Source organism: Paralichthys olivaceus, chromosome 15 (assembly GCF_024713975.1).
Source record: "Paralichthys olivaceus isolate ysfri-2021 chromosome 15, ASM2471397v2, whole genome shotgun sequence".
NCBI classification, from domain to species: Eukaryota; Metazoa; Chordata; class Actinopteri; order Pleuronectiformes; family Paralichthyidae; genus Paralichthys; species Paralichthys olivaceus.
The window spans coordinates 15,942,141-15,968,072 of record NC_091107.1 but is presented as its reverse complement, the minus strand read 5'-3'; the positions used below and the strand labels follow the sequence as shown (position 1 = coordinate 15,968,072).

General features: G+C 40.9%; 1 protein-coding gene across 10 annotated transcripts in view; it reads left to right on the top strand.

Annotated features, from left to right (window-relative positions):
- acaca (acetyl-CoA carboxylase alpha) overlaps positions 1–17,628 on the top strand; it is a 33,652-nt gene extending 16,024 nt beyond the window's left edge. For 6 of the 10 annotated variants that reach the window (XM_069539662.1, XM_069539660.1, XM_020085736.2 and 3 more), the window contains 24 exons: positions 596–703; positions 823–879; positions 1,163–1,207; positions 2,393–2,434; positions 3,093–3,308; positions 3,838–3,993; positions 4,079–4,303; positions 5,042–5,197; positions 5,304–5,450; positions 5,890–6,159; positions 6,571–6,668; positions 6,844–6,964; positions 7,075–7,185; positions 9,588–9,731; positions 9,842–9,962; positions 10,692–10,788; positions 11,348–11,444; positions 11,530–11,665; positions 11,746–11,923; positions 12,007–12,119; positions 12,665–12,819; positions 13,723–13,893; positions 15,643–15,779; positions 15,881–17,628. In XM_069539662.1, coding sequence (XP_069395763.1) covers positions 596–703; positions 823–879; positions 1,163–1,207; positions 2,393–2,434; positions 3,093–3,308; positions 3,838–3,993; positions 4,079–4,303; positions 5,042–5,197; positions 5,304–5,450; positions 5,890–6,159; positions 6,571–6,668; positions 6,844–6,964; positions 7,075–7,185; positions 9,588–9,731; positions 9,842–9,962; positions 10,692–10,788; positions 11,348–11,444; positions 11,530–11,665; positions 11,746–11,923; positions 12,007–12,119; positions 12,665–12,819; positions 13,723–13,893; positions 15,643–15,779; positions 15,881–16,007 — 3,228 coding nt within the window. In that variant the 3' untranslated portion in view covers positions 16,008–17,628. The remainder of the gene's footprint in view (positions 1–595; positions 704–822; positions 880–1,162; positions 1,208–2,392; positions 2,435–3,092; positions 3,309–3,837; positions 3,994–4,078; positions 4,304–5,041; positions 5,198–5,303; positions 5,451–5,889; positions 6,160–6,570; positions 6,669–6,843; positions 6,965–7,074; positions 7,186–9,587; positions 9,732–9,841; positions 9,963–10,691; positions 10,789–11,347; positions 11,445–11,529; positions 11,666–11,745; positions 11,924–12,006; positions 12,120–12,664; positions 12,820–13,722; positions 13,894–15,642; positions 15,780–15,880) is intronic. The other 4 variants (XM_069539664.1, XM_020085744.2, XM_069539663.1 and 1 more) reach the window with 1 other exon arrangement.
- The last annotated feature ends 8,304 nt before the right edge of the window (positions 17,629–25,932 follow it).

The window sequence follows — 25,932 nt, the reverse complement described above, 5'->3', positions numbered from 1 at the left end:
TGAAAATGCACCAAAGATGGATTAAGAACTCCTTGATTGCCCAGATATTCAAAGGGTGTCTGGGCTACTTGTAGCCATATTCTTTGAGCAATTTATATACACATTTGCCTGGGGCCGCATTGAAGGGCCGGTTACTCAACCTACGTTCTATCCATAACAAGAAGCATTCATGCATGTCCTCAAATGGCAGATGGTGGCTTTGTCCAAGAAATGTGAGATTTTTGAATAGCCCATAGAGATACTGTGAGTGCAGCTCAGGCAGTTTGGTTTACATTAGACCCAACGTATATTATCTTCTCTTTTTAATTTCTTGCAGGCTAGGCAGAGAAAATGTGCTGCTACCTTCCTGCGGTTAAAACACCATAAAATATAATCCTCCTTTTGGGTGTACAGAGCAGGGAAGTGAGATCTGATGTCAAGTTGTTGGTTGAGACAAATTCTAATGCCAGGAGTGAACAGGAGTGGACGTATTAGAGCTTTCCACTTGTGATCAGATCACCAAGAGACATGTAATGCCAGGTATGAACAGGACCATATAACTGACTTGATGATGGTACATCTTTTAGAATGAAATGTCTTTTGCTTTTTCACCCAGAATGTCCAGGATGAACCAATCCATATCCTGAATGTGGCGATAAAGACAGACAGTGACATCGATGATGACGGCCTGGCAGCCGTCTTCCGGGACTTCACTCACTCGAAGGTTGGGGGGGGAGCTGTCTACATTATTTCTGTTTTATCTAGATTTCAGTAGAGAAATTTAAATGTTTTTAGATGTTTCAGAAAGATCTTCTGATCTTTTTTTTTTTTTTTTTTTTTTAGAAATCCCTGCTGTTTGAACATGGCATCAGACGGCTGACTTTCCTTGTTGCTCAGAAGGTGAGTGCCATAGTTAATGTTTAGTAAATCAACTACCCGTCTTCACAATAAGTTACCATGCATGTCACCTATTCAGTATTTATGAATAGCATGTATCAAAATGATACAATTGAACTGTCCTGCATCTTTCTTTTTGCAATTACTAATACTTTATTAGACGAATTATGTGGGATGACATTACTGTTGTAATTGTTATGATTTGCATTTGAAATCTAGCTTATTTTCCTGTTTGTCTCTGTATCTCTTCCTGCATGCCTTGCTTTTGCTGCATTTATGATGGCAGGATTTCAGGAAGCAAGTCAACTGTGAGGTGGACCAAAGGTTTCATGTAAGTAGAGGCTGAAAAAAATAAAAAAGGACAGGTGGCCAATTATCGATGCATTTATTCTTCTTGCAAAAAACAGTTCTGGCACTAAAAAGGAAAAAGACCATTAAATATACAGCCAGTCAGTGTCTTCATTCCAAATTGTATCTTATTTAATCTGTTGTGCCAGCATAAATAAGGATAGTAACCTAACCCATCATTGTCCAGAATCAATACAAGTTGAGTTTAACAGCAGATTTTTTTTGTTCGATAGACCTATTAAAGCCACAGAAACATACGCGGATTTTTAAAATAGAGACATGAAGGAATCGAACCACCAATCTTGGCAGTTTCATGTTTGTACCCTGCTGATTGTTAAAACGATAATGACAGGGATTGAGGACAGGATTAGATTCTGAGAAATTCCCTGCTCTTTTGTCTCCGCTTTCATTTGGACAATAGCCTTTGATTTTTTTCTTTGATGGTTCCACAATCAATGATGAGAGCAAATCATGCTAACTGGTGTCACCGTCATTATGTGGCCCTTGTTACATGAAGACTTGTTTTTTGAGTAGTGTGCAGTGCACCATTCTGTTTCCTCCAAATTTTTTTCCCCCCTCAGTTCACTACATTGTGAATTTGATGTGTAATCAGTGTCAAATCATGGCTGCAGAGGCTTTCAGTGTGTGTACTATTGACGTACTCTCGTTATCATGTAGCCTGCGAGGTGACGAGAGCATCTCCAATTGGTCTGGCATTGTTTTGGCAAGTGTGACACTTCATCTGATAACGTCAAACACGGCTACCGGGCATTATTCAGAGGATCAAATGTCTTTAAGAAGAAGGAAATGTTTTATTCATTAGCATAGTGAATAGTGCTTTATATGTGTAGCCTATTACCATTATTATGTGAGCGTGCTGTCCGAGTGAATACGCAGTGATTCCAGGAGTAACAGGAGAAGAGGGTCCACTGCATGTAGAACAAGCTGCTGACCATCACTGCTTAATACCCCACACTTAATCATGTTGCAATTCCAGTAGAGCTCAGAACAGCTTAATTTCACTTGCTGTGATTAGGTTTAAAGTCGATGCATGTTCTAACTGATTTGGTATCCTTACAAATTAACTGCCATATTTACAACCAAGGTTTTTTTGATAAAGAAGACATTATTTTGATTTGTATTCTTGTTATTTATGGTTTCCTCACAGAGAGAATTCCCCAAATTTTTCACATTCCGTGCCAGAGACAAGGTGAGTGTCCACATTTCACAAACTTTGTGTCAAATGATCACTTTCACTCAAGATTTTCTAAATGTTGAATGAGCTGTGCCATGTCTTTCTGTTAAAAGGATGGGGGATATATATACTGTATATACGTTTATGTTCATATATCAAATTATTATGATTGACATCAAACAACAGATAAATAAAATTCCCTTTGCTCAAAACCATTTGTGGTCATTAGACAACAACTTTCCACCCCCTTGGCAATTCTGAATTTCACTCTATCACAATCAGCGTTACCCCTTCGTTCCCCCTGATAGTTTCACTTTAGCGATATCCACCAAAACTCATTAAAGTAATGAACTCTTTAACTATTTCTTCCATTTAAGAGAAATTACGCCCATTAGCAGCTTTCTGAGAACGAGATTGCCCGTGATTTCATTTACTTAATACAGTGTGTGGCTCACAGGCATCTCTCTACTCTTATATCAACTGAGTGCTCCTGAAATTGCCAATTTGAATTACTTTACTACATTACTATGTTAATTAAAAAGATGATGGCAGAGAAGCCCAACTTTAAAGAAAGAAAAAAACAATCTTCAGGAAAGTCTGTGAACAAGCTCGATTAAAACACTTAAGTGTTGTATTGCAGTTTGTGATCATGCCCTTTTTTTTGTCCTGATAGTTTGAAGAGGACAGGATCTACCGTCATTTGGAGCCTGCTCTAGCTTTCCAGTTGGAGCTCAACCGCATGCGCAATTTTGCCTTAACTGCCATCCCTTGTGCCAACCACAAGATGCACCTGTACCTGGGTGCAGCCCGCGTCGAGGTGGGCACAGAGGTTACGGACTACCGTTTCTTTGTTCGAGCCATTATCCGACACTCTGATCTGGTTACAAAGGTAAGAATACAAACGAGCAAGGATCTTTTTATGTGTAATGAACGTTTTGCTTTAAATTCTTGAAAGTTTTTTTCAGTATATTTGCACATAGGCCCAAGAGTCTAATAACAAGCCTCATAACTAAAGCCACATTATATTTCTCAGCATTATATTGGTGCCTTTTACAGGTTTCTAGCCCTGTTTGATACCACATTTAAATCCAAGACTTTCAGATTTTTATTTGGATCTGTACAAAAGTGTGCACATTCAATGATACAAAGCCTCTAAATTTGTCTGAGTTTTTCATTAATATTCAAATATAATTCTCAGAGAAATCAACAAATGTGTAGAAAAATGCTATGTTAAATAAAGTTTCTGCATCTGCCCCCTGATCAACATCAAAATCAAATGGGTTCTTCTCACCCATACCACATCCTTCCGGCAAATTTCATGGCAATCCGTCCTGTAGTTTTTGCATCAATAAAACAACTTCCTTAGTGGAGGGAGTCCTACCCACCCATTTTTTTCTCTCTCTCTGTTCCATCACTAGGAGGCCTCGTTTGAGTACCTCCACAATGAGGCAGAGCGTCTGCTGCTGGAAGCCATGGATGAGCTGGAGGTGGCATTCAACAACACAACTGTGCGAACTGACTGTAATCATATCTTCCTCAACTTTGTCCCTACTGTCATCATGGACCCATCAAAGGTATGTTGGGGGGGAAAAAAAATACACATACACTCTCATACAGCTCTCATTTTTATTGATCTAATCTTCCCTTTACAAACTTCAGATTGAGGAGTCTGTCCGCTCCATGGTCATGCGTTACGGCAGCCGCCTGTGGAAGCTGCGCGTCCTGCAGGCCGAGCTGAAAATTAACATCCGCCTAACTCCGACAGGAAAGCAAATCCCAATCCGCCTCTTTCTCACCAATGAATCAGGTTACTACCTGGACATCAGCCTCTACAAGGAGGTCACTGATTCCCGAACGGGACAGGTGGGGCCCAAAGACCGACAGGTGGGGCACTCATACATCTTCCATCACATCTGCATATTGTCCAGTCACAGGCAAAGGGCTTCAGCTCCATCCTGGAAACCTCAAATCACAGAATTTGCCTACATCCCTCCATCTCAAGTAATTGTAATTTTTACACAGTAGAATATAAATGTTCTGGCTTCAAAATGTATTGATGTGAAGAAGAGACCCAGAGTGGTGCCTTGCCCTTTGCTTGATGGACAATCCTTTTAGTAAAATGTTTCTTCTCACAGCGGATCAGGTAAGTAACATCCCATCCCTCAATCCCTCCATCCCTCCATCCCTCCATCCATCCATCCATCCAAAGCTAATGTTAAATCTACACGGAACATGAAAGAATGGGGGGGAAACCATTGAGACCATTCACACTCATTTTATGTATTATTTTTCAGTCTCCTTTTTTGTTGAGTGGTTGCTTTATAAGTTCTATTACAGTGAATATAAGCAGCGAGGTGTCACATTTGCTGAGATATGATTGAGGAAGAACTATTTGATTTTCACCAGTTCCTATGTACATTCTTCTTCACCACTTGTGCTTCTTTGAATGTGTATTAGGCTTTGTGTTGGTTTAAGGGCATAGTCATCATCATCATCATCATTATCATCATCATCATCATCATCATCATGATGCACAAAATGAGGATTTCTGTTACCTTAATCCCAAGGTTGTTAAAAAAGGCAAAATATCTGTTAAGTGACTGTTGTTTCTTCTCTATTAAGATCATGTTCCAAGCCTATGGAGACAAGCAGGGTCCACTGCACGGCATGCTCATTAACACACCCTACGTCACCAAGGACCTGCTGCAGTCGAAGCGCTTCCAAGCACAATCTCTGGGCACCACCTACGTCTACGACTTCCCAGAAATGTTCAGACAGGTACAGTTAAAATAGAAACTTACTTCTTGACCATCATGCTTAGATTCGGCGAATGAATACTAAATAATTAGTCTTTTTTTTTGGGCTATTTCTTTTCTTTCTCCAGGCTCTGAAAAAGGTGTGGCATTCAAGTCAGGCCTTTGCCTACTTACCCAAATGCCCTCTTCCCTCTGAGCTGCTCACCTTCACCGAGCTGGTTCTCGACGCCCAAGGTCAACTGGTGCAGATGAACCGACTGCCAGGAGGCAACGAGGTCCATATATTTTATTTGACACAGATATAAAAAAAACATAATACCCATGTACTTTGACATGACCTTTTTCTTTATTTCTCCATCCCCCTTTCAAAATGTGTAATTTCCTTTTTACTCCCTAGGTGTCTCTGTGTTTCTTTGACTGTGTGCTTGAGTTTCTTGAGTCTGTTGTGGAATGGATTAACTTAATGTATCAATGCGTGTACTGCGAAACAATATGTTTGTCTTCTGATTATTTTTTTTATATGATAAAATACTCTGTCATAGAGCATAACACGTGGAACATCTAACACTTGCTCTTATCGTCAGCTACAACACTTCAGTAAACACATTACCCTCAAATTCATAAAAGACACCAATGTATTTACGGTATATTTATGATACTGTAGATATAAATGATATTTAGTAATTATTTTGGGCCTCTGCTCTGTCTATCTAGATTGGTATGGTGGCTTGGCGGATGACCCTGCGAACTCCAGAGTATCCAGCCGGACGTGAGATCATCGTTATTAGTAATGACATCACGCACAAGATCGGCTCATTCGGGCCCCAGGAGGACGTGTTGTTCCTGCGAGCCTCCGAAATGGCCAGAGAGAGCGGAATCCCTCGAATCTACATCGCGGCCAACAGCGGTGCCCGCATCGGGCTGGCAGAGGAAATAAGACACATGTTCCATGTGGCATGGCAAGATCCAGCAGACCCATATAAGGTCAGCCACCTTTGTCTCAGTCACAGAGCACTGAAGTTGAAGGCTACCCTAAAAAATTTCTAAAGCATTTTATACTTTCGCTTGTATTTAAACATGATATTGCCTGTATTTATACATGATATATATATATATATAATTTATATATATAACTTATTTACAAATTAATAATTTCCCTTTTTGAATGCTCTAACTTCAGACATCCACCTTTAGTTCAATTATTTATAGTTGTCCATCTGTGTATTTCTTCTTTATGTATCTCTTTTCCTTTTCCCTATTTTTTCCTCTCTTTTCTTTCCCCTTTTCCTTTTTCCTTTCTTCTTTGTATTATTTTCTTCTTTGTAAGACTTATTGTTTTCTGCCCCTATAACTTTGTCTGTCATAACTAAGCAGTCATTGGTTTTTCCCCTTCAGGGTTTCAAGTATCTCTACCTCACACCTCAGGATTACAAGAAGGTCTCAGCCCTGAACTCTGTGCACTGTGAACATGTGGAGGATGAGGGAGAATCCAGGTATGACATTGTTATTACATATAAATTAATCTTACAGCTGCTGTAATATCAGTCAAGTGAGTGTGACTCCAAAGATTTAAGTCCATGAGGATGTGATAGAGGAAACTGCAGCCTGAAAGCTGGTGGAAGGTCACGTCTGGCTCAGAGTGAATGCAGCTCAAGTGTTGTCCAACAGATACAAGATCACTGACATCATTGGAAAGGATGAAGGGCTGGGTGTGGAGAACCTGAGAGGGTCTGGGATGATAGCTGGAGAATCCTCTCTGGCTTATGAGGAGATCATTACCATGAACCTGGTAAGACTGAAGTGGACTCACAGAAAACACACGCACGCATGAAGTCTCCTCGTTATCCCTGATCCCTGCTTCCATGAGATTTCTTAGAGACATACATTATTGCCCTATAGGTCACATGTCGAGCCATAGGAATCGGGGCCTATCTGGTCAGGCTTGGACAGCGAACCATCCAAGTGGACAACTCTCATATTATTCTTACTGGAGCTGGAGCTCTCAACAAGGTAAAATCATCCACAAATATTCTCTAATATAAATGTGTTTTTCAGTTCAATACAAAGAGTATTTTAAAGTTGAAAACACAATCCTGTTGTTTGCCTGCACAGTTTTCTCTAATACTGAATGAGCACCTAATGAATTGTTTCTGAATTTGCACAATTGATGCATCTGCATTTTAATGAGGAATTTACTATACATTTTATATTTATTAGCTGGCTTTTTAAATGTTTCTGCTGAAATGAGAGGAAGGGCTATTTGCGCGCTCAATGTGTTTCATTTTTATAATAAATCAACAAAATATGAATGGTCAGGGTAGAATTAACAGTTTTTTTATAAATTACATTCATATCCAAGAAATTTAAAAAACAGAAAATGATGCTATGATATTGTAATGCTCTGCTAGGATTCTCTTTCCCGGTCCCAATGACAGGCCCGCCTGCCACTCATATAGTGGAATAATTGAAAGCGAACCATGAAGTTGTATTTGCATAGAAATAGAGTGACATGCCAGAGGCTACAATGCAGGACACCCATATCATTTGTTTTTAATCAAAATGAAGTTTTGCTGAGGCAAATTGTTTTCTGAATGCAGCTTGTGTGTGTGTGTGTGTGTGTGTGTGTGTGTGTGTGTGTGTGTGTGTGTGTGTGTGTGTGTGTGTGTGTGTGTGTGTGTGTGTGTGTGTGTGTGTGTGTGTGTGTGTGTGTGTGTGTGTCTTTACGCTTCACTCCCTGCTATCATCTTACTTTTCATTCTTTGTCCTTGTCAGTGAATTAAGATGACTCCATTTCAAATTAGATAACGGGTTGCAACATGACAATTCATGTAAATGGCCCAATAATGGCACAGCTATTTGCTGGAATAGCAATTGTTTTTATATGGCACCCGCTGTCAAGCTGTATTTGTGCGATTACACTCGTAGTCATGATTACAGACAAGTGTCTACATAGTGTAGGCAATGCATTGCAGTATAGTGCATCATGTGTTTGTTTTAAAATGGTACAGATCTCACAAGCGACACAGGCAAGAAGGGTAGTTTTTTTCCTTCTCATTTATCATGTGGTTTCTCGGCTATTAACTGAAACCTAATAAAGCGCAGGAGGCTGCCACGCAGAGATCATCATTTCATTATCTGCTAAAAAACTCATATTTTCATGGGGACTGGATAGTAACTACTCGCGTAAATACCCCAGTGAGCTGTTACATCCAGTTGGCCTCTGCTTTCCTCCCAGCCGTCTCCCTCTGTCCCTCCTCCTATATCCCATCCTCTCCCCTCTGCTGTAGAATCTTAATGAAGCCGGTGACGGCCAGAGGCACCGGGGTTTTGTGTATGTCAAGGTGATTGCAATGTTTCTCAGGCCCGCAGGCTTTCCTGACAGCTTTAGGAGAGCGCCCTAGATTTGTAGCCAGATACATAACCATTAATGGTAATAAAGAAAGTAAATGATGGCTGAAAAGGTGAGAGCCGAGGGTAGGGTTTGAGCTTCTCCCTGATTTTTATGGAAGCATGTCAGGACTGTGCCACCTGTTCTAAGCTGCTTATGAAAATAGGGTGGGCTGAGAGAGAATGTTTTATGGCTTGGGGTTGGCAATGTTCTGCACCCTCTCTATCAGTGTTACACAATAGCCTCCATCAGTTCTTCTGTGAGCAGAATACAGCAACAGGGAATGTCAGCCAGTTGCTAGCATGTGAGGTAATCAAGTGTTTTTTGGGGGGGGGCGTCTGCCGTGACGGAGAGTTTTGGCTGCTGATCACCTGCATTGACAACAGAGTGGGGCCATGCTGTGTAATTCACGGTCCCAGCTGTTACATAACATGTCTGCGACAGTGTGCGAGGTCATTGATCAGCAGCTCGACAAATGAGAAACTTAGTGATGACACCTCCCGTTGTCTGCCAAGGCTGCCCAACACATATGGTAGATTAATTGTTGCCGCCATCGGAGGCATGAAAGAGGAAGCTTTTAAAGGCCATATCTTCACATAATTGTTTACTACTGTATGTGACTAAGTGGATTGTAAACATGAAAGCCTTGTTTTTTACCATGGTTTATGCCTTTAAAAGCCAGAGCTTAATGACACACAGTCTGAGAATTGTTCGTTTTGTTGTCCAATGCAAAATCCACACCAATTTGGCATCTGTGGCTCAGGGGATAGAGTGGGTTGTCCACTCACCAAAGACTTTGTGGTTCGATCGCCTGTGTCCTTGGGCAAGACACAGAACTCTAAATTGCTCCCCACAGCTGTGTCGGCAGTGTGTGAGTGATGTGTGAAAGTGCTGCACATAGATTCATTGTATGAAGGGTGAATGGCAAAACTGTACTGTAAAGTGTTGTGAGTTGTCATCAAGACTAGGAAAGCGCAATATTAATACAGATCAATTACCATTACCTTTCTTCCTACAACTCCAGGTGCTGGGCAGAGAAGTGTACACGTCCAACAACCAGCTTGGTGGAATTCAGATCATGCACAACAATGGTGTGACCCACTCTACAGTTTGTGATGACTTTGAGGGAGTCTTTAATATTCTGCAGTGGCTCGCCTACATGCCCAAGGTAATTTAGCAGTTCTTTTGAAAAATATGCTTAATCCTGAATGATTATGAGTCTCCTGATGTGCAGAGTTGTTTTTTTTTTGCAAAGTTAAACAAAAACAATTTCTTCAGTGTACATCCAGTCCAGTGCCCATCCTCAGTGCCAAGGATCCCATAGATCGGCCAGTAGAGTTTGTTCCAACCAAAGCTCCGTATGACCCTCGCTGGATGTTGGCAGGACGTCCCAGCCAGAGTAAGTGGTCTTCTCTATCCATCACCCACTAATCACTGAAGTCTTTTTTCTGTGTTCAGATTGATTGAATAGAATATCTTTGCACTTAAGACTGTTGGTTGGGGAAAATAACTACATACTACACACACAAGCTCAGACTCTCTTATTTTTTACACATGTTAATCTTAATAATTAAAAAAGCTCTGTTTTATATATGTTTAAAATAAATACAAAGATTGATTATTTCATCAAATTTCTGGGTTAATTGTTGAAATAGGTTTCTACTAGAGTCTAGCAGTTGAGAAACAGTGAAGCCAATCACCATGCTGCTAAAGGTGGAACCGATGTGGTGTGTTTTACACTGCAGGTCAGGACTGAGCAGGTTCCACATCAGTGTAATTACAGTGAACGACAGTAAAGAGACCGGTAGACCGTGTGGGAGGCCAGTCAACGTCTCCAGTAGTGATGAGTGGCGAGGTTTAATTGAATGGTAACCTCCCAGGCTGGGCATGTTTCTCAGGGTGTGCAGGCAGTAAAAGAGCTGAGCAAGCTTCCTTATACAGTCATCCATCATGGTAGCTGCCAAGATTACAGATTCAGAAATACACAACTGCCGACTGCATGAGGAATAAAGACAGGGACTGTTTTTTAAGCAGGGAAAGTGATAACGTCTTCTGAAAGTTGATTAATTCCAACTGGCAGTAACCAACTTGTCTCTCCTTCCTGTTTCATTCATCTCTCTGTACATAGCTCCGAAGGGTTCGTGGCAGAGTGGTTTCTTTGACCATGGCTCTTTCATGGAGATAATGCAGCCATGGGCTCAGAGTGTGGTGGTCGGCAGAGCCAGGTAACAAAGCTCTAAACGAAGAGTACACTCTTTACACAATAGATAACTAGAACGCATATCCCCGCCAATAATCCCATTTTGAAACTCCATTTAAAATCTGTCCAAATCCATCCACTTTATCCTGGGAAGTCAATGAAAAAGTAAAACAAAAAACATCTTGCAGTTATAAGTAAAGTGAAAAATAATTCCTGGATCTGCCCCTTTTTCCTAATCTGTTTCAAAATGGAATGTTTTTTCTCTTAGCCCATCACTCTACCAACTTTTGTGGAAATCTGGATTATCCAAAAACTAACGAACTAGAATTGGTAGAGTCTTAAAGATTCATTAATTATTCCCTTGAAAAACACTATTTCGCAATGAAATAGAAAATTGAAATATAATTCCTGGATCTACACAAAAATCTACCTCATCCATCCAACAAGTTTTGTCCATCAAGTAGTTTTTGTGTTATCTCGCTCACAATCAAATTAACCTTCATGGCAGATGTAGTTTTCCTGCCATTATAAAATGTAGTGAAGGTGTTTCATAGATGTCAGTGCTGAAAGTCCTGTCTCCTCAGACTGGGTGGGATACCCACTGGAGTGGTTGCTGTGGAAACCAGGTCAGTGGAGCTGTCGATCCCAGCTGATCCAGCCAATCTGGACTCGGAGGCGAAGGTAAGGGCTCCCTTGATACATATACTCAAGATTGAACTGGTGCCCAAGGGTTGATGATGCTGATGTTTCTGACTTGTGTATTCAGATCATCCAACAGGCAGGACAGGTGTGGTTCCCAGATTCTGCTTTCAAAACTGCCCAGGCCATTAAGGACCTGAACCGAGAAGGCCTACCTCTCATGGTTTTTGCCAACTGGAGGGGCTTTTCTGGAGGAATGAAAGGTACCTCCCCTTTTCTTAACAATGAGTAATTCTTGGGTTTAACTATTTGCTGTGTCTCATTAGATAATGCTCCTCCTTAGATATGTATGACCAGGTGTTGAAGTTCGGCGCCTACATTGTGGACGGGCTGAGGGAGTACAAGCAGCCGGTTCTGGTTTATATTCCCCCGCAGGCTGAGCTGAGGGGGGGCTCCTGGGTGGTCATAGATCCCACCATCAACCCTCGTCACATGGAGATGTACGCCGACAAGGACAGCCGGTGAGTTGGATGAAAAAAGGACAGAATAAGATCATCTTTATCACAGCACCTTTTACTCAATGAAATCATTCTTCACTGTTCAGAGGTGGAGTGTTGGAGCCTGAAGGAACAGTGGAGATCAAGTTTAGGAGGAAGGACTTGGTGAAGACCATGAGAAGAGTCGATCCGGTCTACCTGAGTTTGGCAGAAAGACTGGGTGAGTCCTGTTAAGATCTATTTGAAAGGTGTGTTCACTCAGCCTTGTTCTCATTTGTAGTCCTTCTCACTGCCATCCTGTTTTAGAAAGGAGCCATATATCAGGTGAGAGCATGTGTGCTTTCACTCATGTCCTTTATTTGGTGTTGATTGTATCATCTTCGATGCAGTTCCCCCGGGAGATGTGTCAATCACAGCTCACTCGGATCAATCACCAGCTCTCCTGTCACTCCTGAGCAGGCTATTGATTTCACTCGAGGGGAGCGCAGAGGAACTTTGGTTGTGCTGCGTTGTGTGTGGGGGGGTTCTTGGTGCTTTGGGCAAACTGTTGGAATGATGGTGGGGGTGTTTGAGAGCTAACAGATAGGAATTGACAGTAATCAGTCCTCGGTGACAGCAACCAGGGGTTTGCTGTTAGCAGGAGTTAATTCACAGCTGCATGTAGAAACTGGTCAAGCCGAGGACTGCAATGTTGAGGTTTCCCGTCTGCAAAGTCAGGCAAATGTTTGAATTTTGATTTATGGTTTTATTTTGACACTCCAACAGGAACCCCAGAGCTGAGCCCTCCTGATCGTAAAGAGCTGGAGACCAAGCTGAAGGAGCGTGAGGAGTTCCTGCTGCCCATCTACCACCAGGTGGCTGTGCAGTTTGCAGACCTCCATGACACCCCAGGTCGCATGCAAGAGAAGGGCGTCATCACGGTGAGAACTCTTTTTTCTCTCACTCTCTTTTTATTATTTTTCAAATGCTATTTTTAGTGCATGTATTGCTCCGGTATGAATGTGCGGTATGTGTATAAGCGGAAAAGCCCACAGGGAGGTATCAGTCTAGCTGCTGCTGCACCTGCCCAGTGAATAATGTTTGGTCTCACCGAGCTGCTGAGACTCGTCCTCATAATTATCTTCTGATGACCCTGGTCCATCACCTTAGCAACCGCAGAGCAGCCCCTGGGCAGGTCCCACCTCATTCTGTGCCTTCCCAGTCCCATCCCTCACATACAAACACACACACACACACACACTCTCACTTTGCTCACATGACCAGAAGGGTGTTTCACGGATGGATGGCAGTCAGGGAGATCTTTTTTTTAAATGTGGACTTGCTAAAGACTCACTAACTGAGTAGATGTGTATGTTCACCTTAATTTTATCAGCAGAGAAATGTGTGTTAAAAAATGACATTCTCAGATCTTCAGTCCTCTGTGATAAATTACAGAAAAACAAATATTGTGCTTTAAAAGATTTACACTTTCATAGAAAATATCCCCAATTAAATAAACAAATTTCCCATATTCTTGTTTTCAGCTCAATTTTTCATTAAACCGAATCAGACCCTTTTATATTGAGTTTGGTTTCTTTCGTCCAGGGGCTGTGTAACCAAGAAAATAAACAGCTAATCAACCCACATGTACTGCACATACTTCCTAAATGAGCTTTACCTTAGTGAGACATTATGTGGATTAGCTCAGGAGTAACATTTTCCATATTCCACCTTATCTTCACATAATGAAGTACTCCTTTGTATGTGTAGGCGTTGAAAAATGTTTAAAAAGTGGGTGGTAGTTGCTCTCAATAACATTAACGCTTGTCTTCTGCATTTCTCAGGATATCCTGGAGTGGCAAACGTCGCGTCACTTCTTCTACTGGCGTCTGCGGCGTCTGCTGCTAGAGGACACGGTGAAGAGTAAGATCCAGGCCGCCAACAGTGAGCTGACAGACGGCCAGATCCAGGCCATGCTGCGCCGCTGGTTTGTGGAGGCCGAGGGGGCCGTCAAGGTAAAACCCACTGCATACTTACCACGGTTGTTCTATAGACTCTTGAGTAGGAAACAAAAATGAATATCTCTTTGAAATGGAAGCTTATGATTTTGTCATCAACTTTGAATATTAACCTTTCATGCAATATTGAGTATTCTGTTATTTCTGTTGTCTCTAAATTGATTCATCTGGGCTACAATTTAAACATACAATATGTGAATAAAAACTAGAATGGCCCTCATTAGAGTGCATACCTCCTCCCAACAGTTCAAAAACCACATTTAAATGAACTAGATCTAGGTTTTTATTTAGATCTCTATCTAATTTCACACACACTGATAAATCAGTCCCCTAAATAAAGCTGTTCTTGAAAAAATTAATAAATCAATGAATTATTCTATTAGAAACCAATGGAAATGTTAAAAACGCAAATCTCACAATGTTAAAGAAAGTGGAAAATAAAGATTTTCTCAGATACAACCCCTCATTTAGATCCACACCAAAGATCATGGTTATCCATCCAGCAGTTTTGGTGTAATCTTGTTCACAGACAACCTGGAATTTGATACTCTACATCTCAAAGGAGTTTTGTTAGACTCTACGACAAACAGAAGTCAGTTAGTTCAAGTGTCAGCCTTTGTTAGCACAGCTGAAGTGCCAAAAAGTCAAAATTCAAATCAACATAAAAATTACACCAAACTTCTTGCATTATAAAAATCTAAGAGACTGAATGAAAAGGAGGAACAGTATCAGTTGTATATTAAACCTTTTCATCAGATTTCCTCACAACCACTGGACAAAAACCACTCATTGCTATTTTTTAGACTTCATACATTGTATCTGCTCATATCCAAAGTCATCATTATATCCAGTCTTTTTTAATGAGTAACCGTGTGACTCTTTAATAAGTGCCTTATCTCTTAATCCAGGGTTAAACGGCTCATTCTTCACTCAAATCTGAGGCTTGTATTCAGGAAAGTGTGTAGCTTCATTAAAGTAAACACCTTGTTAGCTCGTAGGAATAATTACAGAGGCAGTTTTTTTTTAAATCCCAGAACTCCCATCCGTTTTCCCACAAGGTGTGCCAGTAAAAAAAAAAAAAGTAGTCATCATTCCTTTTTGAATGATTGTCATTAATAAAAATAAACATCCCTCAGAGATCCATAAATACTGTGGTTCCCTCTGGCCCAGTCTCGGGCTCAGAGAACGAGCCGTGGGGGGGGTGACATGAGCTGGCCCCAGCATCGGAGATCTCCTAAGACGTGGCCTTCTTGTTTGCTGATATAATATCCCCAATCAGGACTGGCTGTCTTAAGCCACAATTAATCACAGCCCTGGCACGTGCAGATAGGAGAGCAACACACTGTTTCTTAATTAAAAGCAAACAGATTAAAAATGATTAATAACGGCATTAGATGTTCTCGTGGACCTCAAGCAGGACTGCTCATAAAAAAGGCAAGAGCCCATTAAACTCCTCCACCCCCAAATCTTTGCTAAGCCCTCCAGCCTGGCTTTGTTTGGAATCAGAGATGCCGGCTCTCATGAATGCTAATTTTTACTGTCAGGTCCAGTCAACAAAACATCAGGGCTCCATCTCTTTGTGTCCATCCAGCTCTTTTGTTGTTGTTATTTATTTGTTAAATCGTAATATTTTGACTGCCTATACTGTCCGTACTGTATTTATGCAAAATTTTACATTTATTTACACCCAAACCATAATAAAAGCTTTGATTTCTCTGCTTTATTATTTCTCCCTGCATTATTTAGGCCTATCTGTGGGATAACAACGAAGAGGTGGTGGGATGGCTGGAGAGGCATTTAGCTGAAGAGGAGGGGGCCAGGTCTGTCATCGACGAGAACATCAAGTACATCCGCCGTGATCACATCCTCAAACAGATTCGCAGGTGATGATTCTAAAGAGTTAACTTATTTGCACCCTCCTTCACACGTGGGAAATCTTGCAGGTTTTTAAAGTTGCTTTCTTTTGTTTCTCCTCCATTTTCAGCCTCGTCCAAGCCAACCCAGAGGTCGCCATGGATTCCATTGTGCACATGACCCAACACATCTCACCCACGCAGAGAGCAGAGGTGGTGCGTATCCTGTCCTCCATGGAGACGTCGGCCTCCTCCTAGTTGGAGGCCTGGCCTCTCCTCCCTTCTCTTGCCTGTCTGAATCACAGCTCAGGCCATGACAACAGCCAAACAAAAAAAAAAAGAAAGAGCCTGGCTCAGCCGTTGCTACTAAAGCCCGCACTCTTCACTGTGGCTGGAGGAGCCAGCGAGATGGCCTTTGCTGCTGCCAGGTCACTAATGAAGCGTTGGAGATTGTTCTCACTAAATAAAAGACGACTGACATCATTGATAACATTTTTAGTTTGTCTTACATGTAGAGGGTGTCTTTAGATGAATCTATGTACTTTGTATTTAAGTGCAATTGAAAGATGAGTAAAGAAATATCTAGAGACTAATATTACACTTATGGAGTTTACACAGTCGGCTCTAATGGATGTTAGATAATCAGTGGCCTCCATCTTTTTGAACTGGAGCGAGCACAACAATAAATACAGAACGTTGTCATATTATAAATGCATCTTGGTTTGTGACATATGCTTGTTAAGATTTGCAAGTGTTTTGATGACCAGCTCAACAATGACAACACATTACCCAGGGGGCATGGGCAGGAAAGAAAAGGGGGTTTTAAACTCCACCGTAGGGAGCACTTAGTTAATGAACAAAGACGGGGAACACTGCAGCAGATTTGGACAGGAGAGCCCCGCAGGGAGCAGGGGCAGGGTCCCTTTTTAGACCCTGACTGTTTCACAGTTACCCCGCAGTGAGCCATGGGCCGCTCGCCTCGCAACAAAACACACAGCTGTCCCTTCTGTTCTCCCTCACACAGTACACACATGCTGCTGTACGTGCACTTTACTGAAAACTGTTTCCTTACACTGCAGCCAGAAATAAACCTCGAGCATTGACTACAGGTGCACACACACACACACACACACACACACACACACACACACACACACACACAAGCATACACATACACATACACACACACACACACGCAAGTGATGTAAAATGTGATACACTGAGTGGATGATAGTATAAATGGGATTTGATAATGGCGGTACTCAGAGTGGATAATAGCATGCTTGTTTTAATAGTCTTTTTCACCTTTAGGTTATATCTTTTTCGGTATCTTATTTTTTTATTCCTAACCAATTATTTTTTCTTTTTTAACTAAAAATATTTTTGACTGAGCAGACCTCTACTGTATGTTACAAGTCAGAAATTTAATTTCACAGAAATTTAATTTCACTGTAATCCACACTAACTGTTCTATTTAATGTTTGTACCTTTTGTTTATATGACATATTACTTATTGTTAATATTTGTTTGAAAACAAAACTTGAATCTTATTCTCCACTTGAGCTGGATAGACGGGAAATCGTGAAAAGTGAATAATAAGTGTTTTCTTTTCTTTCTTTAAGAATAGAGTATATGTAACAAGCAAAACAGCAGCGTCATGTTGAATTCAATCCACTATGTCAGATGTTATGCTGAGAAAAGCGATGTTGGCAATGTGAAATGGCTTCATGGTCGATGCTGTCCCTCTAATGTGCCTATATGTTGACATGTAATCCAATTGCTTTATAAGTAACTGGATGTTTCTATATACAAATGGAGAAGAATTTACAGTGAGAAGCTCTATATGTGTCTAAAACTTTAATAAAGCTTATCCAACTTAGTCTGAATTGTATTTTTGCAGAAACATTAAATTTAAACTAATTTTTGTATTCCTTGAAAAACATATCCATAATCGGATTTAACAAAATTCAAGTTTTCAAGAATTTGCAGTAATTTAATTTGTCATTTATTTTTTCATGTATTGATGATCCTCAGGACTGATAATCATGTCACTGGAAACCTCATTAATTCAAGCAGTCGGAGCAAAGTCTATTACTCTGGGGAGACGTTTTCTGATTACTCGAAAACGATAGACTTCCGATTTCCTCAATCCACAGACGATTAAAGTGCCGTTTTCTTTCCTGGCTTTTAAACTTCAACCGTCTTAAGGAGGATGAAGAGGATCAAACAAATATTGAGGGATCTATCTCATCCTTTTTTATTTTTTTATTTTGTCTCGTTCATTCTTATCATCCCCTCGGCTCTGTCAACTCTATTACCGCCCTACCAACAAATATGTAAGACAAATTGAGTTGCAAGCACCCAATACCCACCACAATTATACAAGGCCCAATAAGAAAATGAGTCATTTGGTGGTATAATTGGAATTGTGCCTTGCTTGGTCTCTGCGGTCTCCCAGAGGGTTTTGCTCATTTCTGGTGGCATGCTAGGCCGGCTAATTCTTTTAATCAGTGGCGAACTGCAGAATCAGGTTGGTTCTCAACCACTGAAGTGGAGAGGGAGATTTGGTGTGTATTATTTTACACCTGCATAGATCAACTGTTCAGGTTGTTATGGAAAGTTACATGTAATGAACATTTAATTCAATTTGGGTTTTGTACAAATTATTATTTTGGACATTTGAGGTGAAAGATCAGTAAAATATTTTGAATTACCACGCTGAGGTTGTCTCAACCACCCAGTGCAGTTTCAGTCAACAAACATTTGTTTTTCCAGACTCATGAGGTCTGTGTGAGCATTGACCACTGAAATCTTATCTGTTAATCTATGATCTCAAGTGAATATTTGTACCAATTTTTAAGAAATACCCTCAAGGCCTTCATGAGATATAGCGTTCAGAAGGATAGCACGGATGGACACTGGACAGATTAGATGTAGAGAGGGACAGACAACCTAAAAAACACAATACCTCTGGCCACTGGCTGTCACCCTCATGGAGGCATAATTACTGAAAGTTAGTCAATATATCAGTAATGGATTGCTCTACTGTGTACACACACACACACACACACACACACATATATACACACGTATATCCTGTTATAGTCTCTGACCTCTGAGATGCTCTCCTTCAAAGTGGGTGACCGCAGCTTGTGATGGTGGCAGCCATAGTGGAGGTGTGCAGTTAAAAGAAAAATCTATATATTTTTTATAACTACTGCTGAATCCCAGTGATGGCCGACCTCAGACAGAACAGAAAAAAAAAGGACAACATCGGTTATGTGATGAGATTGAAATGGAGGCATTAACATGGTGCAGGGGGGAGACTCAATCATGCATCCGAAGGAGACCGTAATTCCACATTCATGCATCTCGGTGACTTGACAGCACTTGAGAGACAATGGCCGTGACCCAGTTGCAGGATTCCAATTAGCGGGCTGTGTGCAACAGTTGAGATGAAAAGCGAACAGGGTCTTTACAGAGCCCCAGGGCTGTCTGATTACTGCCTGAAAACAAGTCTTTTGGCCGTGACAAAGAGTGGAGCGACACAGAGGGAGCGCCAGGCCCCAGCTGTCCTCCTCTCCAGGCTGAAGATTCTGAAGAGCTCATCTCGCCTCTGCTCCGTCTGCCTTCCTCTTCACGTTTCACCCATATTGTAAAGTGTGTATGGCTGCACAGTCACAATCAGACACTTTTCAAACAGTGTCTTATTAGTTCTGAAAATGTTGGTGGGCTTCTGCTCCCTGTCTGTGAAGGAAACCGATCACCTCTGGCTCATCAACCTGCATCTATTAACTCAAGACAATTCATTTCACAACTTTGTGGCCTGATAGCTGCTTCCAAACTATGTTCAATCCACATAAAAAGAAAACAGATCTATCATTAAAAAAAGTAGTATGCATTTCCATCTGTAGAGTATCAGCCTATTGACAGCATATGAATTTGGTTCAATGATTCTGATCTGAAAAAACAACATTCCTTGATATGTGGGTAAACACAGTACTGTCCTCATAATCAAATTCACATTTTAATAGTTATCAATATGATGTAAATTAAATCTTAGTAGTCTTCTACTATTAAATCGAAGCAGTATAATGAAGTTGCACATCAGTGTGTATAGTGTATTGTTAAATACATTAGTAGGTATAAAAAAAAAAATTAAAAAAAATATAGAGCTAATTTGTAAATTAGAATATACGTAATTTGAATTTTGATGGGTTTTAACTAAAGTAACAATGTATATTCAAACATAAAGTTGACTTAATTATTACTTTAAGTTCTATAGTTAGTTGGTTAGTTAATCGTCACCTCCAAGGAGGTTGTGTTTACACTCCTATCTGTAGGTTTGTTTGCAAGATTACACAAAAACTACTGGATATATTTCACCAAAATGTAGTTGAATGATTGGATATAAATCAGGAAAGAACCATTAACTGTGCAATGTGAAAAGTCATTCAAATGCTGATATACATCCATACAATAATGGAAATGTTGCTTACTGGTACAGATCGACAGTCACAGGTGGAGTGTTTTAAGGTAAAAGGTATATCTGCACCCACATTGGAGAAGAATTTGGTCTATATTACCTCCACAACATTTGTTCAGTGCCACAGAACAATGAATCTGATTTAGGTTCAGCATGGCAGATTGCACATTTATGTTCTTTGAACCTAAATCTAAGTTGTCTCCTTGTTTTTCCTACATATCAGATGTCCCATTTGCTGCATGCAATAAGGCAGATAACCATTACGGAGCTCCACGTTATCAGTTCTTTGATTTTATACTCATGTATAAGTTGAAGGAGTGAAATAATACGAATAAAATAGATAGAAATGTGTAAAATAATAAAATAAGATAAAAATGCAGTCACAATATGACCTTAGATTTTGTAAAATAGTTTAGTTAAGAGTACTTGTGAATAAGAATCTGGATTTAAAAACTGCAATGGATGGGATATTCCTACAACCATCAGTCAGTTGGTTCCAGTAATAAAACCAGGCTGTATTTCCTTGTTTAGATGGTTATGAAAGCTGTTTAAACATTTCATTTAAGGCCCAGAACAAAGCTGCCATAGAGTTTATCTTAGATTCCATGGGGTCCCAGACTAGGTGGAGTTAAGCTGAACCTCTGATAGGAATTAAAGCAATGTAATCATACTATTGGCTTTGTTTGCATATAGTTTTATGGTGGCAGTGCTTAACAGTGAGATTTCCCTATGCAGGCCAGGCTTTCATGATTTATAATGCTCGATAGACCTAAATTATCAAGATCAACCCAACTTCTGAAAGGCAATTTCCATCAATAGATGAAAGTAAATGATGTATTGTATCTTCAATGCTGGGAGGCCAGTCCTGCAGAGTTACAGCCTGGTAGTGAATCTCTCCAGGGGCACGGAGGCGGCCTGTCAGCCGGCCGCACGAGAGACTCCATCTCTGATCGGCTGCTTGAATGTGCCACAGAGGGGTCAGAGATCACAGCATCCTGTCATCAGAAGGAGGCATCAGAAGTTACGAGCTCCTCATATACAAAATATTTAAATCATGACTTCTCATTAAAAAAATGATGGTGTGCAAGTCTATGCATCTTCAAGAATAAATCAATAGCATACTGTAGCTGAGTGCACATTTGCTATTTGTCCCTGATTCGCCTGCTGCTCAAGCGCTTGACTCTAATTTTGTCTCAGATAGTAGAAACAAAGATTAGCCAGAATAAAAAAGCTCCTCGTAACCATGAGCATTGCAGAGCAGGTGAATCTGCTCCACGTACCACGTAGCCTTCCCTCCCCTCTCCTCACATTCCCTACCCCCCTGGTCCGACATTAACATTCATGGAACCACTGGAGTGTGGCGAGCCGCGTACGTCAAGCCGCCGCCGCTGATACGCGAGGAACAAGAGGGGAGAGAGAGGGAGGACGAAGGAATGGGAGGGGTGGGGCCTATGGTGGTGAAGGTTGCTCAATGTGGGGAATGTGGGGAAAGGTCAGCAACCAAAGGTGCCACATGCACGAGTCATACATCACAATTATTACTGTAGGTCATTGACTGTTATGAAAATTATGAGAGTAGATCCATAATGCTGGAAGAGTGGACGAGGACGGGCCAGCAGGAAGCTGCTGTATCTCTTAGTTAATGTCAGTAAATTCAGATTCAGATGAAACTACTCCATAAGTAACCTGTGTGTTATGGATCCATAATTGTTTGAGCCTCTTTGTCCTCTGGTCATAATTAGTAGTGAAATGTTTCTTGTCCACCCTTGTTTCCTGTTGTTCTACTGTCTTGTACAGTTTAAATCCATTGCACATAGGGGTCACTCTTATTTTGCTAGTTTCTGGTCGTCTGTTGTTAATTGTATGTCTGTTTGTGTGAGTACACTGAGCGCAACTGTACCGGAGTCAAAACACTAGTATGTTTACATGGCAAATAAATCAGATTCTGATTCTAAATTTATACCAATGATGATTGTTCCACATTGGTTATGTTATGTTATGGACTCATAATCTTGTGTTTGGACTCTGTTTTGTATTTTGTGATATGCCTCTTATTCCACATTAAGTTCTTTATTTCCTTTTTTATTTTGAAACTTTTAGTACTTCTGTGTCTCCCCTGCTTTACTTCCTGTCTTTGTCTCGCCTTGTTGATTACTGGTCCCACCTTAATTAGATTCACCTGCAGTGTCTTGTTAGCTTGTGTATAAAGGCCTTGTCGACACAAATGCAGACATTTTGTCTTGGTGTATGTATGGACAGGTCAATAGTCTCGCTGTTCCCCTTTGTCAGTTCATCTGTTCTTGTCAGTTACTCGGTTTTCTTGTGTTTTCTTCATGTTCAGAGTGTTCATGTTATTTTTCACCTTGCTTTTTACCTTTGTGTTTTGGAAGCTGCTTCTCAACCTCCTGAGCTGTTCTCCATACCCATTATTCCTATCAAAGACAGTTTGTCCATCGATAACCTGTCATCTGCACTCGGGTCTTCACATATTCCGGGATGTTACAGATCCCTTGATTTTTCCTTTAGTGCAAGTTTTTGTTTTTATCCATCTCAAAAACATTGAATAAGAATAATGGAGAAATTTGAGAGAGTTCCTGGTCCGCAGCAGATGGAAGTGTCATAACTTTGCTCCCCACTCCTTTGATCAGCCACCACGATTAGGGTCAAATGACCAAAATCTTTTGCCGTCCTGCCTGAGCTCAATTTGATGCTAATCAGCAAATGATTGCTCACTAGAATGCTAAACTAATAGAAGCATGCCTTCTGAACACCAATATGCTCACAATGTGATTATGAGCATATTAATCTTCATAAACAGATTCTGTATGTGATGCAGAGTCTGTAGGTGAGGGACAGGCTTTTCAGACCGACAGACAGTTTCTGCATGTGAGAAGGCAGATAACATTAATGGAGTTTCTGTTTCTAGTTTGACAGAAATGCATCGACAATCAGCTTTTTTTTAATTCATCTGCATTCATGTGCAGATAGCTAAAACAGAGACTATAGCCAAAGTGTTGTGTGTGGGGAAATGTTTGTCTCATATTAAACTAGTCTTATTGTAAACAGTACTGTGACTGGAAGATGTTTTGGCCTGGGTATTTACCGTCCACACCAGGAGCCCCAAAATATTGGCTGTATGTAATAAGTGGTACTCCTTTGAATCATTTGTGTATGTGCAGCTAGTGGTGCTATTTTGAGTTTTCTTTAATATTGCAACCTATCTGGTGTCAAAATATAAAGTGCATGTCAAGTGAGTGGTGGGTATGTTGATTGATTGATTGGTGGCCGCGCTGAAGAGGCTGCAGTCTGCTGCGTACACATGCGCCACATTCTAATTCTCAGTTATGGTTCGCACAGAGTTGCTGACGAAAAGAGTTGAGCTGAATGCAAACATCAGTCCGGCAAGGGCCCATTCTGAGAGGTGTGCCACATTAAAATTCATACATTACATTGCATAGCAGTGGAGCGTTTAAAGCCAACTCCCTGTGGAACTGTTGGTTTACTGCTTCTCATGGGGCCTGTGGAATGGCTGGATTTGTGACCAGCAGTGTCCTCTGTCTCTGAAGGACGAAGGCAACCAACCGGGGAAATCACTGCGCTCCACAACAAGGCATAGTGGCATCGAACAGTGTTGGCGTCCAACATTTAGGCTGATAATTTAGTTGTAGGAAGCATCAACCTTCTGTGTGTCATGTGCTATTCCTCCATGTTTTTAGTATCACACTGGTTAGAGGCAGAACCCAGAGGCAGGATCTGACTCAGAAAAGGTTCTTTATTGCTGGAGGGTTTAATGCACAGGTACAAAGATGGCAGAAAAAAATAAGAAAATGGAATTAAACACATGTAGGGTCAAGACTGATTAATGCTGGCACCCTGTACACAAAGTAACAAGATGAACTGGCAAAGTAAGGAGGGGAACGCTCAGACTTTCTACCAGAAGGGAGACGAGATGGAAACACAAGAAGTGAAGAGACTGAAATCAGAGATTTGTTCAGTGTCAAAAACATACATCGCTCATCCAGTATGAGGCTTGGCTGAGGAGCTGGAGTATAAAAGAAAAATCAAAGTGAGTTAGGAAAAGAAGCATCACTCATATCTGTACAAATATATTTAGTCAGAGACAAACAATTATATTTGGAACAATTTATGTTCTTTCTTTTGACAAAACATTCAAGTGCTTTACACAGCAAACAGAAAGAACCCCAAAAAACAACATGCACAGTGGCAGATCTAGGATTTCTCTCGATCCTGGGCCAATTATAAATACAACATCCCTGCACCATTCCTGCTTCAGTAAGATGCACATTCAAGTCCTTCCTTGTTTACTGTTAGCTCTATAACTTTGAGCACAGCCACACATCGTTCAAGCACTTTGGAAACTTCAAAAGTTTAGATAATGAATATTCTTTACAAATTGTCTATATTGTATTGTCATCATTGATCGTCAAGTCTACCAACAGCACAGGGGTGCCCCAGGGGTCGATCAGATTCAGCTGGGGCCAGTGCCCCCTGCTCCTCCCGTTGATTCACACCTGAACATGCAAAACATCAATTTTTGGTTTCGAGCAAATGAAATAGATTTACATTGATTTGAGTGTGTGGATGATGATGACAGAAAGACTACATCTATACATTTTAGTAGTACATTTTACTACTGCTACGTTTACACATACCATCCACGCTAATCCCACGCTTATGAGAGCCTAAGATGGATAAGTTAAGAAATGCAGTTGGCCCCGTTTAAGCTTGAAATCTCCAGGGGCTGCACAGCAGCATGGATGTGTAAACACAGACATTTGAGAAGGATGTTGTAGTCGTCTGCATTCGCCTCCTTATTGCTTTTATCAGTCACACCTCTGCTGCAGGCGGTGGAAGCAAAACCTTGCAAATATTTACTGTCGCCATGAGGTAGCAGTTCCACCTCATTGTGGGTACAAAAAACAAACCCCTGCTCTACTTTTCACCTTTATCGTTTCTCATTTGTTGTCATTTCTGTGACTAAGCAGCAAACTACAGAGGAGACGATTGGCTTCCTGTGTGCATCAATGGTCACAGATGTTTTCAGGAGTGTTTTGACATGCATTGGGGATTATTACTGATGCAGACCTACAACTCTCATGTGGACAAAGAATTGTTTTAGTGTTAAAACCAAAATATATTAGTATGTGTGTTTACATGACCTCTGTGAATGTCCAACAATTCCATATTATCAAAATACCAAGAGTTGCAGTACAGGTAGATCCTAGAATAACACAAAATATTATAGTATGTTCATTATATACTCGACGTGCACATCTTCTGTATAAAGAAACGACTTGTCAATATCTATAACAAGCTGAAATCTTCTTTGCACTTGGCCTTTACAGAAGAAGCAGTGCAGGAGAAGAGAGTAGGTGGGGAACTCGTATGATTCTGTCCTCTTCAACTTTAATCAAAAGTACACTGACATGCTGTGGCCCCCTCCTCCTCCTCTTTCATAATAATGGGCCGCTAAAAATTCAGGAGGCAGGCTCCACATCAATCACTCGCCAGATTTGAGTCCAATGCAATAAATATGTAAATGAGGAGAAGCCAATGTCTCGTAGCTTTGAGATCAGCGCGAGGAGAGAGAGAAAGAAAAGAGGAGGGGGGGTTGTATTAATTGCCCATGGCCAGAGGAATCCTATTACTGTGGGCATTGATTATAAAATTGTATGT